Source organism: Pteropus vampyrus, unplaced genomic scaffold, assembly GCF_000151845.1.
Source record: "Pteropus vampyrus isolate Shadow unplaced genomic scaffold, Pvam_2.0 Scaffold631, whole genome shotgun sequence".
In the NCBI taxonomy this organism is placed as follows: domain Eukaryota; kingdom Metazoa; phylum Chordata; class Mammalia; order Chiroptera; family Pteropodidae; genus Pteropus; species Pteropus vampyrus.
This window is the reverse complement of record NW_011889412.1, coordinates 147,812-161,623: the sequence shown is the minus strand read 5'-3', so window position 1 is coordinate 161,623 and position 13,812 is coordinate 147,812. Positions and strand designations below refer to the sequence as shown.

General features: G+C 48.5%; 1 protein-coding gene across 3 annotated transcripts in view; it reads left to right on the top strand.

The window, feature by feature from the left end:
• The window catches only part of MAP3K9 (mitogen-activated protein kinase kinase kinase 9), a 74,200-nt gene extending 62,119 nt beyond the window's left edge, over positions 1 to 12,081 (top strand). For 2 of the 3 annotated variants that reach the window (XM_023525809.1, XM_011384827.2), the window contains 2 exons: positions 1,688 to 2,491; positions 3,837 to 12,081. In XM_023525809.1, coding sequence (XP_023381577.1) covers positions 1,688 to 2,491; positions 3,837 to 4,321 — 1,289 coding nt within the window. In that variant the 3' untranslated portion in view covers positions 4,322 to 12,081. The remainder of the gene's footprint in view (positions 1 to 1,687; positions 2,492 to 3,836) is intronic. The other variant, XM_023525808.1, reaches the window with a different exon arrangement.
• Positions 12,082 to 13,812: the final 1,731 nt, after the last annotated feature.

The following is a 13,812-nucleotide window of genomic DNA, read 5'->3' as shown; positions in this document are numbered from 1 at the left end:
TCCTTTTCCTCTCCAGTCCCAGACAAACCGCGGGCTCCAGTACAGCACTATGCACTACCCACATAGGTCTGTCCCAAAGTGCACTGGGTTGGTGCAGCTTTGTTGGCTGATTTTTGTTTTTTAAAACTGAATGGCTTTGAAAGTTACCTAAGCATGCCCTAAGCTCGGAAGACGAAATTGAGAAATAATGTGAATGGAGTGCCCTGGCCCATCTCTGCTAGCTCATCTGCCCTGTGCTTGCCTTGCATTGTAGGTCTTCACATCGCGATATTTCTAATGCCACCGATGAGTTGTATTCAGTGTCCATGGATTAATGGCCTCTCTTTAAAATGGGCTCAGGCAAGAGCCTGTCTGGTGCTGGGCAGCCCTTATTCTTTTTGTCCTCTTTCCAGCCTGCCCACCAGATCTTTCCGCGGCCCATAGAAGCATGTGAGGGGGGTGGGTCATGCCCCTGCTTTTCTTTCCGTAGAGCATGTGCACCTTTGTTAATGGAGCAGGTGGGCTCAGTAAGGTTCATTGCCTGTACTCCAAGGCTTTGGGGCTTCAGCGTGATTAAGCAGACAGGGAAAGACATTTCCACAGGCCCATACAGCTGAGGGTGGAGTAAGGAAAGTAACCAGTTTCCTCATTTCCCCTCATTTAGCCTCAAGTCCCTGGTAGATGGATACAAACAGTGGTCATCCAGTGCCCCCAACCTGGGGAAGGGCCCGAGGAGTAGCCCAGCTCTCCCAGGGTTCACCAGCCTCATGGAGATGGGTAAGCGTTGCCCTTGTCTTGACTCTCTCCCCGTTCCCTCCGAGAATTCTTGGCCAACCTTCTAGGACTGTTTAGAATTATTACACCATGGGGGTTGTCTCCTCTTCCTCAACTCCTGGTCCCCCACCCTATTTCCTCTTAGTTTGCCCTACTCCCATTTCATTGAATCCTCCCAAATTACTACTGCTGCTATAGAGCCTGTCCTCGGCCTTCTATCCCAAGGGGCCAGGTATAGTCTTCTTAGGGCAGGGCAGAAGGGTGAGGCATTTCCTTTGTCTGGGTCTGTTTCCTGGCATTTTAATGTGGGGAATCCACAAAACAAGAGATGGTGATAGAAGACGCCACAGTCTTCCACTAAAGGAAGTTTTGCAGTGTTGCCCATGGTTACTGAATGGGTAAGGTTTTCTCCAGGCTCTCGGATAGTCCTCTTCTCTCTGGAGATTTCCAAAGTTGTAGTAGGTCAGTCTATAGAGCATACTGGCCTTTAACCATGTAGGGAATTCTAACCTTTTCCAGAAAACTAGTCCTAAGACCAGTCTCTAGGCTATCATTCAGGAAATGCAAGGTCCCTTCCAATTTTAAGGTGCAAAAAATGAGGAATGTTTCTGTTCTATCCATTGTTCTAGGAAACTCATGCTATACTTCTTGTATTGAGGGATCCTATAAAAGAAGTAGCAAATTAGCAGATGTCCTTTCTGCAAATAGGGAAGCAGGCTCTGGAGTGGAGAGTGATTTCCTCATGTTGGTCACAGTTGAGTGAGGATGCATAGAGCCCTATTGGTTCAATGCCCAGTCCCTTGTCCTGCCCATTAGACTGTTTGACCTCTGCATCCCTGACTGTAAGCCAAGAGGCCTGGAGTTGGAGAGGAGGACCGGAATCTTGTTTTTTCTACTTATTCCTATTTCCTGTCTGTTCCTCTCATCTTTACAGAGGATGAGGACAGTGAAGGCCCAAGGAGTGGGGAGAGTCGTCTACAGCATTCACCCAACCAGTCCTACCTCTGTATCCCATTCCCTCGTGGAGAGGATGGGGATGGCCCCTCCAGTGATGGAGTCCACGAGGAGCCCACCCCAGTCAACTCAGCTACCAGTACCCCTCAGCTGACGCCAACCAATAGCCTCAAGCGGGGCGGCACCCACCACCGCCGCTGCGAGGTGGCTCTGCTTGGCTGCGGGGCTGTTCTTGCGGCCACAGGCCTAGGGTTTGACCTGCTGGAAGCTGGCAAGTGCCAGCTGCTTCCCCCAGAGGAGCCTGAGCCACCAGCCAGGGAGGAGAAGAAGAGGCGTGAGGGTCTTTTTCAGAGGGCCAGTCGTCCTCGTCGAAGCACCAGCCCCCCATCCCGGAAGCTCTTCAAGAAGGAAGAGCCCATGCTGTTGCTAGGAGACCCCTCTGCTTCCCTAACACTGCTCTCTCTCTCCTCCATCTCCGAGTGCAACTCCACCCGCTCCCTACTGCGTTCTGACAGTGATGAGATCGTGGTGTATGAGATGCCTGTCAGCCCGGTGGAGGCCCCACCCCTGACCCCCTGCACCCACAACCCCTTGGTCAATGTCCGAGTGGAGCGCTTCAAGCAAGACCCTAACCAATCACTGACTCCCACCCACGTCACCCTTACGGCCCCCACACATCTCAGTGGTCACCGGCGGACTCCTTCTGATGGTGCCCTCAAACCAGCGGCTGTCCAAGCCAGCAGGAGCCCCTCCAGCAATGGGTTGAGCCCCAGCCCTGGTGCAGGTGAGTCCTGCCCTCCTCCTCTTTTCTCTTTCCTGCCTTTGTGCCTCCCCGCAGTGTGGAGACGTTAGGAGTGAACGCCATTCCTCCTCTGACTCAGCCAATCAAGACATGCTGATCTGGGGTGGAGGAGGTGGTGAATTCTCTCCATCCGGTCCCTCAGGAGTCTTCCCTGAGGAGTGGAAGAAGCAGGCAGGTTCTAGGAAGGACCAGACCGGGGACTCCGGTGGACATGCGGGCCCCGGGTCTTGGAGTGAACCGTGCAGTGCTTTCAGGGCTCGGGAAGGCCAGGGGGCTAGCTCTGTTTTCTCCCTACAGATTAGACCAAAATTACTGGAAGGAATTCTGCCCTGTGTCTGGGAGGGGTATTTTCTGCCACGTAGCTGGCTCTTGCCTCTCATTATAGCATGAGTACAGGCACACTCATAAGGCAGGCTTCCGCCCGTGCCTCTCACGCCCTTCGGCACTCATCCCTTACTCATGCCTGACTCTTCAGACGTGGACGTGTGTCCAGGTAAATGGCTGCATTTGTGCATATGCCTGCCTTCTCCCTCTGACACCTGTGACACCTGGGCATGCACATGCTCATCCTAGGTCTTTCTCACTACTGCCCCTTGCTTCCTAGAAGACTTGGGTCTGATTTGGAAACCACCTCTAATCCAGGAGGAGAGGAGATGGCAATACCCTTTCAGTGAGATTTCAGTGTGAATGACAATGGTATTTGACCATTCAGCTGGCCCTCCCCTCTTCAGATATGTTTGTTAAACTCAAATGTGTGACCTCTTTGGAGATAGAGACGTCCTGTATTACTCATCTTTTTTAGATTTCTGGTATCTAGCTTCGTTCCCATCACATGTTTATTAAATGGATGGAGCGTGAATGAACAGACATTTCCTTAAGTTAGGGGACATTTTTGGTAAAAGACCAGATAGTAATTTTTTAGGCTTTGTGGGACATACAGTTTCTGTTGTAACTACTCAACTCTGCTGCTAAGAGGGAGAGCAGGAATGGATATGGCGGAGTTTCAGTTTTAACTTTATTTACAAATCCAGGAGGCTGGCCTGTGGGTTGTAGTTTGCTGACATCTGCCCTAAATAATTTTATTTCAGTCGAGACCCCCATATGTCCCATTATTATTAGCAGATACAGCGACCATGGCCTTTTAGTTCACTATTGCATTTCAAGTGCCTCTTAACACACAGGACATAGTAGGTGCTCATTAAATATTTGTTATTCATATTATCCTAAGTGAGTAGGGCCATGGCAAGGTGGGAAGGGAGCAGCATATATATATCACCCAGAAACCAGGTGCCATCGTCTGATGCCTCTCCCTTTGTCTTTTGACCAGGAATGTTGAAAACCCCTAGCCCCAGTCGAGACCCAGGTGAATTCCCCCGTCTCCCTGACCCCAATGTGGTCTTCCCCCCAACCCCAAGGCGCTGGAACACACAGCAGGACTCTACCTTGGAGAGACCCAAGACTCTGGAGTTTCTGCCTCGGCCACGTCCTTCTGCCAACCGACAACGACTGGACCCTTGGTGGTTTGTGTCCCCCAGCCATGCCCGTAGCGCCTCCCCTGCCAACAGCTCCAGCACGGAGACACCCAGCAACCTGGACTCCTGCTTTGCTAGCAGCAGCAGCACTGTGGAGGAGCGGCCTGGACTTCCAGCCCTGCTCCCATTCCAGGCGGGGCCACTGCCCCCCACCGAGCGGACGCTTCTGGACCTGGATGCAGAGGGCCAGAGTCAGGACAGCACTGTGCCACTGTGCAGAGCTGAACTGAACACACATAGGCCTACCCCTTATGAGATCCAGCAAGAATTCTGGTCTTAGCATGAAAAAGGTCAGGGTGGGCAAGGGGGAAGCAGGAGGAGATGGGGGGAGCTGGCTGGCACAGCCCTTTCTCAGAGTTGGACCCCCTGAGATCCAGTCCCACTTCTTGCACTGATAATGCACTTTGAAGATGGAAAGGATGGGAACAGGGCCACTTCAGAGGGTCTCTTGCCCTACAGGGCCTTCTTACCCATGTTCGCTGGAGGGGCTGTGGCTATCAGCTCTGGCTGTGTAGGGGAGGGAGGGGTGCGTGCATGTCCCCCACTCTCCACAGTCTTCCTCGCCTTTAGGGTGACCCTGCAGTGTCACTCAGCCAAATCTGTCTGCTGCTCCCTCTCCTCAGCCCTCTGGGTATGCCCAGAGCCTGTCCTGGGGTCCCTCTGTTAACCCTGAGTTCAGCCTTCCCAAATACCAGTATTGGATGTTCTGCGATTGATTTTGCTCCTCTTCCACGTTCTTCCCCCATACCCATGAGTCAGAATCTTCTTTGGTGTGAGATATGAGTTTTTCTGTGTCCTAAGCCCTTTCGTGGTAACCGAAGGGCTGAAGGCAGTGTGCCCCTGTGTGGGGCATGAGAGTTGCTGGACTTGGCACTACCTACATGCACATCCAGGTGCCCCATTAATTTAAGCTTACCAGTGGTAAGGGGAGTTGCCTCAATGAGAACTTGGGGAAGCGAAGGGAGTTAGGAAAAATATGGTGGAGTGGAAGTAAAGAGGGTACTAGAGTCTGTTTGTCCTTGTTCTTTTTGGAAAAACTCAAAGAAGGGAAGAAACCAACACCTGTTGATGGCACCCATCTCTTACCTGGGGTCCAGACATAGTCAGACCAGATTCTGATACACACATGTGCTCATCCCATGAATAGTTTCTTGGGATGCCAGAGACAAAGTTCCTGTGTTTGTCCTTTTGTTGTCTGATCTCTATGTGCTATTCCCTTCCCTTGACCTTTCCTCCAGTCCCTAAGATTAGTGGACTTTGGGTTATGTATTTGGTTGGTAGGCATCTCTGCATTGCACCGGAATAGAATAGGGGGTCGTGGTTGGGGTGTCCTGGATGCTGGGAGTTGGAACTGCAAGTATTCCTTCTCATCCTTGCGATCTATTCTGTGATGCTCTCAAAGTAGGATGGAGCCACTAGTAGTACCTTCCGTAAATGGATGTGGTGAGGCGATGATGTTTGTGAGGTGCTTCGTGAGCCACTGCTGTACAGTAACCTTCAAGTCCCAAGCACCGGAGACCAACTAAGGCCTGTTGTCTCTGTGCACAGGGAGCCCCCAGTTTGGGGCCCTGGACTATGGGCTAGGTAAGAAGGACAACGGTGGCCAACCCTGACTGTTCTGGAATTTGTTTCCTTAACTTGAATGTTTAGCTTCTTCTGGAGCTTTCCCGTTTGTATCTTCGCTATTCCACTTACTCTGAGGCCTCCTGTGTCAAGTGTAAGCAGTTGTCTTTGTGCGGGAATAACAGCTTGATCTGGAGTAGAGTCCTTAGGTCATGCCCTCTCCCCTCAACACTCTCTGAGTGTTGCTCTATTGTCTTTTATCATGGACTATTTCTCTGGAGATGTTGGAGACTGACCTGCAGGTTCCTTACACTTGCCGCCTGGATGCCAGAATGGGGTGAGTGGTGAAGCAGGTACGAGTGATGAATTTGGTCACTGCTCTCTTTCTAACTATGATAGGCATCCTGCCCTGGGGATGACAAAAGGTGTGATTTTCAAGTTGTTCCTTGTTTTATGAGCCCGCTGGCACTTTGGTTCAAGGGCCCCGCCTCGTCTGGGTAGGGAGGCACTATTCATTTTATTGCCTGGGGTTTTGTTGTTGCATCTCATCTCTCTATTTCCATTTGTTCAGCAAAGCCAACGTGTAAGAGATTATTTTTGCCCCTCATCTCCCACTCCTTGGTTAGGAGGGGAAAAATTGGGAATCCGTCAGCAGCTCCAGCAAACCAAGCGACGACTCTTCGTGCTTGGTGGGGATAGGGACACATGGTCTGTTCTGTGCCCTTCCCCTGGACTCTCCATAGCCCCAGTCCCTAAGCCACTAATGCATCTATAAACCCTTGGCCCCGCTAAATGGCCCTCTGGTGGGGTGCAGCCTACAGTGTAATCTAAACCATGCTGGCTATGGACAGTGCTCTGTGGTATGAGGCAGAGATTTTTCCTATGCTTATTTTCTACTTTTTGTCGTTTTGTTAGGTTGTAGCTATCTTTCTTGGAAGTGGTAGTGTAACTCAGGTGGTGTAAACTGAATGATGGCCACTTGCCATTGAGTGAGAGGTTGAAACCAGTTCTTACTCCTCCATCCAGGGGGAGCACAAGGGAAGCCTGGGTCCCTGCAAAGGGAAGAATTATACCTGCAGGATTATTCTGAAAATGCTTCTGTGAGTCTCCATGAAGAAGAAGGTGTTCTCATCTCTCAACTCCTCCCAGTCTGTGATGGGCCCCTGCCTGCCACACTGTCTCTCTGTAGGGCAAGGCTGAAATGGGATAAGGATCCAATAACAGGTTTGAGTTGCTTTCTGTCCACTCAGGTTCCCTTGCCTCTATGGTCATGGTCAGGAGCCGGCCTTAAAGCTGGGGTTCAAGCCTCTGGAGCAGTAGTAGCAGCCTTCCTTTGCTCTTCCCTTCTCTTTCTTCAGAGACTGTACCTTGCTCTTGGCAGGTGCTCACTACATGGAAGATGGTGATAGGAAATAGATCTTGTTCTCTGCTCCTTCTCCTTGGATCCTTCAGCTCCTTCCACTGATTCTAAACAGGATTATCCTCCATTTACCTGCTTGGCATCCAGGCCACTCCCTGGGGCTGAGTATATGTCCCATTTATCCTCATGTATTATTTCTAAGAGGCTTTTGTGGATGCTCTTAACTTTAGCATCCTGCAGGTGTGCTAGCGATGATGATGATATGATGATGATGATGATGATGATGATGATGATGATGATATCGATATCTTACATTTGCACGACTCAGGATAATGCTAACCTTTCCTCCCGACCTTTACAAGATTACGTCATTTTCCTTCTACATTTGATATCCTTGCTGGTAGAGAAGGGGAAGTGCTTAATGATGAAGATTCAAGTGAAGAGAAATTAGAAAGCTGTTTGGTTTGATTGCTGAGTCAGCCACCAGACTCTGAGACCTAAACAACTTGGCTCTGTTCCTCATTCTGCTTTTGCTGTCTGACCTCAGGCATGTCTCTTTGCCCCTCTCAAATTTCCTTCCTGTAAAACTGTCGTCACCTGCTTCCCTCACAAGGACAATGAGAGTATCAGCAGATCATTGAGGCACGTGGCTCCCTGCATCCAGGGACCAGGAAAAACTGCTAGTTTTCAGTGCACTTCTCACCACTTTGACTTCTAGGGGATTCACCTACTGTTTTTTCCTTTGGCTTCTGGAAGAGGAGTGATTGGGAGTTGCCTTTGCATGACTAATAGGGACCGCGGTCAGGCTCATGCCTGTCTACTGCATTTATGAAGCACCTGATGTTTACAAGCATCCTTCCTAATTCCCTCACTTAACTTGTCAGGCTTATCGTCCCCACCATTAGTGTCTTACCGAGGAAGCAGGAGATGAGGGAGCTGGAGGCAGCATCAGAATGACAGTTTGGGGTTTCCGATTTCTTGGAGCCATTCCCAGAATCTTACTTGTTTAGACTCTGGAATCAGGCCAGGCCAATTCCTGGAAGAATCTTTGGGAAAGGGTCTGCTGACCCTTGGGACGTGTGTTATGGTGTGGGCTTCCTCACAAGCCCTTTTCCCTCAGGCCAGGGTTGCTCAGGGATAGAACGAGTCACCCCAAGTGCAGCCAGGCCTGACTTGTCAACACTCTGCTCTCCAGTCCCCACATTAGGGGCGCCTCCCACCTCCCTCCTTAGCATTCCTAACTCTTCAAGCTCGCTTTTAACAAAGCACAGAGCAGCAGATACTGAAGACCGGATGGCTGTGAAGGGTACTCTTGAGGGTTGAAGTATCTGTCTGTCAGGCCCCTCTGAACGCGGAACCTGTTCTTTTCCTCATGTGTGTAATTAAGCCTGTGCCTTTGACTCGGGTGTGTGAGGCCCCAAAAGGCAGGTCAGAAACACTCCATCACCTCTTGAAGGATTGGGAGAAGAAGGAGGTGCTGCTGTTTCTGCAGTGCCAGGCTTTTCCCGAGGGCTCTGCCAGAGACGGTAGACCCGGGTCAGAGGTGAGAGCAGCCCACAGTGCACTGTGATCATAAGTGAACATTGAGCAGGAGTGTCAGGGATCTGGTGATCTGAGCAGCCCACATACTAGTTGTGTGAAGTTGTAAACACCTCTTTCCCTCTGTGGACCTCTGAGCCCAACCATGAACTGAGGGTGATGCCGCCTTTCCTAACTGAAGCATGAAGCCCTTCTAACTTTAAAATGTATGGTCCTGGAGCCCCAGGTCCAGCATTCATAATCCTCACCTTGCTAGATTGCTTCCCTTTGTAGAGAAAAGTTGGGGGCGGGGGCTGCGGGGTTATAGGTCAAAAACACTTAGAAAATCAGCAATGACATAGGGTTCAACCTACCAGACCACTGGCCTCTGTGGTTTCAGGCCTGAGGATGGTTTCTTGTCAAGCTATAGTTATTGTTAGGACACACGTTTAAATGTGCCTCTCTTCTTTCAAACAGACCATTCTTTTCTTAGATCAGGGATTCAAATTAATAAAAATTCATATCAGAAAGGAAAACACACTCTTGCTTCTGGGGAGTCCTCAGTCCTTGGCTTTTCCCTGGCTTTGCCTCCTGGGCACTCACCACCTCAGACATTGGCGATGGAAAGAAAGCAGGAGGCAGAAACTGGCGTCCTGGCTGATTAAGGCTAATTAACAGGGCTTAGGTGCCTAATTAGGCTGACCCAGCCCTGGGTTTCTGGTTGGCTATGCAGGCCAGGAGAGCCTCTCATAGACTTCTCAGATGTTAACTGAGTATTTTCCCTTAGACTTGATGAGATACTGACAGGCCCCACCCCTTCCTTTGTCTCTTTCCCGCCTGGAAGTGCCCTGGCCCTTCTAGGCTTCACAGGGAGCTCTGGCATCTGTTCTTCCAAAAGTTGGGCTCCCTTCTTAATCTGGAGCAGTAGGACGGGTCCTTCCTGATTCTTAGTCTGTGGTTCCCTGCATCTTCTGCCAGTAGCCTTGCTTTGGGTCTTCAGCTCAAGACTGAAGCTAGAAATAGAGAATAGAGAAGGCCCCAGTTGGTTACCAGAGCCAGGAGCTTTTTCACGTCTCTCTGTTTCTCTTGGAAACAGACCTGCCTTTCTCCTGACCCATCTTCCCTCTTACTGGTTTGACCCGCCCTCCCTGCCAACACCCACAACCTGGTTTTACTAGACTGATTGGCAGGCATGGACCTGACAACAAGGTAGGTGTCTTAGAATGAGACACCGGAATACAATTCCAAAGGCTCAGAGACAGCTCTTTCCTACTGGGACACGTGGAGTGGACATCCAGGAATTCTGAATCCAGAGGTCAGATTGGTTTTATGAAAACGGGGCCTGGGGAATGATGGCCCCATAGATATGGTGCTCCTTGTTCAGCACATAACTGAAATTTAAGACTAAGTTTCAGAAGTAATATGTTGCCCACCTTTCTAAAATCCTTCTCACCCAGATACCTGCATTGACAGATCCTGACTTTATTTAAAATTTTGATATTGTGTTTTTAAAATTAATTTTAGTGTAAAATACTGCATTGAAATATGATTTATCATGATAACTGAGTCTTTTCGGTGCCTCTTTAAATTTTCCATCCAAGATGAGCACTTCACTCACCTCACCCTGGCCTGCCTGCCCCTCATCAGGATCATGGTGGTGCTTAGGCAGAATAGTGAAGTAGGTTTTAGGGGTTTTTTTCTGGTTGCCTTTGCTTTCAGTCCCGAGTGAGGTGGTAGATAGTGCTCTGGGAGTGTTTGCATTTACACAGGAATGTGTTGACTTCCAACAGTGAGGCATCTAGGACACTTTTCATCTTTAGACCTGTAATTGGAGGTGACTTTTCCTTGATGTTCTCTAGCTTCCTTTCAGCCTCTCTGAAACCCCAAGGTCACTTAGAGGTATGTATGTGTTTTAGGGGAAAGGTAAGTGATTACAATAGACAGGACCCTTTTGATTCTCTTCTTAATAAGCCTCTTTGAGACATCTTTGAACTTCCAGAGCTGTGAATAAATCATACTCATTCTCTCTCTCAGATTTCAGAAAGGAATAAAGTGGTGGAGGAGTTTTTACTCCCTTGCATGCCTGGAAGGGTGTTCCACAGTGCTGTGCCTGGCCATGAGGCAACCTCCATAATGTCAGCCATCACGTCACCGCCACCAGTGTCTTTTTCACTCCCATTATTATTCTCTCATTTTTATTTCTCTCTCATCATTTATTTCTGCCTCCAGTTCCGGAAGCCATGCTCTCTGTGGCTCTTCTTCCTCACTGTCAGAGTGAGGCATGGGTTTATCCTGGCCTAGGCACGGGTACTAACAATGAATTATAAGAAACCATTATATCTCCTCTACGTGGGAGATGCTGTCCTAGAGGTTTATATTATTATTATTATTTTGACTCATAATAATCCATGGAGGGGAGGTATGACTCCCTCCTGAGGATGCGGAAACTGGGGCTCAGATGGTTATGTCGTATGCCCAAGGTCACACAGCTAGGAAGCAACATTGCTGATGTGCTCGGTGCCAAAGTTATCTCTCATTTTCCTCTAAGCACATTTTGGGCCACTGTTTAGAAGCCCTGGGATAAAATTGGCCTAGCTTAGGTCCACCTAGGCTTTGAGGTGGCTCTTGTCCCAGAAGGAGTATGTCCTGTGGCTAACCCATCATCTGCCTTTGCGACTGGAGTCACACAGCAGGATTTGCAACCTCCCACACTCAGCTGACTTCCTCTCTGTTGGCTGCTTTCTCTTGCACTGCTTCCTCTCCACAATTTTTCAGAGATTTGTGCCACATGGGGGTTGAGCATGTCAATTCTCCCAGGACCACTGACAGCTTGTGGGCCTCTCTCCTCTATTTTCCGACCCCAGTTGCCCCATTGCTGTTCTTTGCCAGAGCTTCAACCCATGTCCCTCCCAATCTTTTGAATTTGGAAGCCTTATTATAGCTCCTCATTGGGAACCCGAAGCCAGGCTTTTGCCTTTTTGTTGTATCGATAGAGCCACACGCCCTTGGTACCCACTTATATCAAAGAAGGGAGGCGATGAACTTGTCAACTTTCTCCTCTGATTTTTCTGATCACCCATCCCCCACACACGCTCACGCTCACGCTCACGCGCTCACACACAGATGTAGTCTAAGGCTGTGTCTGTATCTTCTAGAGGATTAAGGAAAGGAGTCGGAGATGGGTTTTATCTAGTTTGCAAAAAAGCTTTCTTTGGGATTTTCCTCCCCATTAGAGCCTTTGAGTCCAGGTAAAGGGAAAGTCCACATACGTATTCGTATTTCTCCTCTGCAATTGGCTACTAGTTTTCATTCCTAGGCCTTCCCTGCTCTAGTGTCCTGTCCGTGTGTCCTGACTCTATGTCCTTGAATTCCCATTTTGCTTTGGGATTTAAGTTATTGTAATTTGTCAACAATATTTAAAGGTTTTTTCCCTTTGGCTTCTTTTTTTTTTTCAAGGTACTGTAAATTGTTGACTAGAGTCGCCAAGCAGGCTTGGTTCAATGGCTAAACCTCTTATCGTATTACAGTGTAATGCTGATCTCAGCCTGGTCTCGCCACCAGAGCACACACAGACTTGAATAAAACTGTTATAACAATGACTTCTGGTTTACTGTGTTGCTTTGTAAACTTGTCCTTTATCCTCTTATCTTTTTAATTAAACAAGATGTCCAAGTAACTGGCTGTTTCTGGGGAGTTTCTATACGCAGGAAAAAAATAACCAGAGAGAGACAGATATGGTGCAGGAAAGAAGTGGGTCTGGTCTCTGAAGGGCCTGGCACCCCCACCTGGACCACAGGGGCCTTTCTGAAGCATGGCTCCAAACGGTGCCTGCCAGATGATTCAGTCTTTTCTCAGGACTGACCTTGGCACAGGTCATGAATCTTGGTTTTCAGAGGCCCTGGTGGGTGTGTGCTGTCTGCCACTCCCTATCACTGTCTACCCTGATGTTGCTGGTGAAGTTGTGAGTAGAGTTCAAAGGACAAACACAAATGGAGTTGTACACTTGTAGACAAGATTTGCTGGTTGTGAGTCATGGATTCCTTGTGGTCTTGATACTCTTCATGGTCCTTGTCAGCTGTGTGACCTTGGGCAAGACACTTAACCTCTCTGGGTCACTTCTGTAGCAAGCTGATTGATTATATATTGGGTAGGGATGAGGGTGAAAGCAGACAGGAAAAATCTTGTTTGGGGCCATTTTCTACCTCTTTAGTCCCCCATTTCATCATTCAGCTCCATGTGGAAAAATGGCTTCTGAACTTCTATATCGACAGCCTCATACCTTAATGCCATGACCTTTCATTTCACTCCATACATTTTAACCTTTTCCTCTGTAGCCTGGGGGAGGGGTGACAGTAAAGTGGGGTTCTGTGCTGGATGCTTAGATTGTGGGGAGAAAGATGACCTTTTGCTGAACTTTTGACCAAGGCCTACATAACCTTTGTAAAGGAGATAGGGTAAATATGGAAAATTGACTAAAAATAGACTCCTTGCTGGAGAAGATGCCATGAGAGGCGTCATATGCTGTATACATGTATGTAAATTGTTCCATGTTTCTGGAAAGCAGTTTGACCATATGGCATTAATTTTATAACAGGGGCCCAAAAATTCCATTTAGTAAGAGAAACTAGCTACAATGTGCCAAGCACTGCGCTAAAACTTGACCTACGTTAGTTATTTCATTTACAACATCTTAGCATTCTCCAGAGTAGATCCTGTTGCTATCTCCATTTCATATTGAGGAAGATGAAGATCAGAGTCAAGTGACATACTGAAAGCCACACAACTATCAAATAGTGGGGCTAGGATTTGTCTGATTCTAGCATGTGTTCTTGTGTCGTAAGAATGAGTCAGATGCAGACAGAGATTCATTTACAGGTCATCCTAACATTATTTACAGGAGGGTTCAAGTGACTACAAGTGACCCAAACAAGATTCTTTTGGGTCTCCCTCTACCCTCTTTCTCACTCAACATAGAATCTGAGAAAGTGATAACATGAAGACTCTCTTTACAAATTAGACACAGTCTAAATGCCTGACATCATGGGATTGTTTACGCTTCTCTTCTTTGCAAGGCATTTATTATCTTCTATGCGCCAGGTGCCAGCTGGACACTGGAGATTCACAGCTTGTTCAGATAGAGCCCAGTTCTCAAAGCCCCTACACGGTCTGGTGGGAGAGATTGAAATATAAAGAAATTGGTTTAATATAATGTGGTCAATGTTATAACAGTGCTAGGGAAGCATCATGGGTTGGTGTTAGCCTGAGCTGGGCATTCACAGACTACATGGAGGCCATGACACCTGAGTTGAGTCCTAAAGATGGCAGGATGC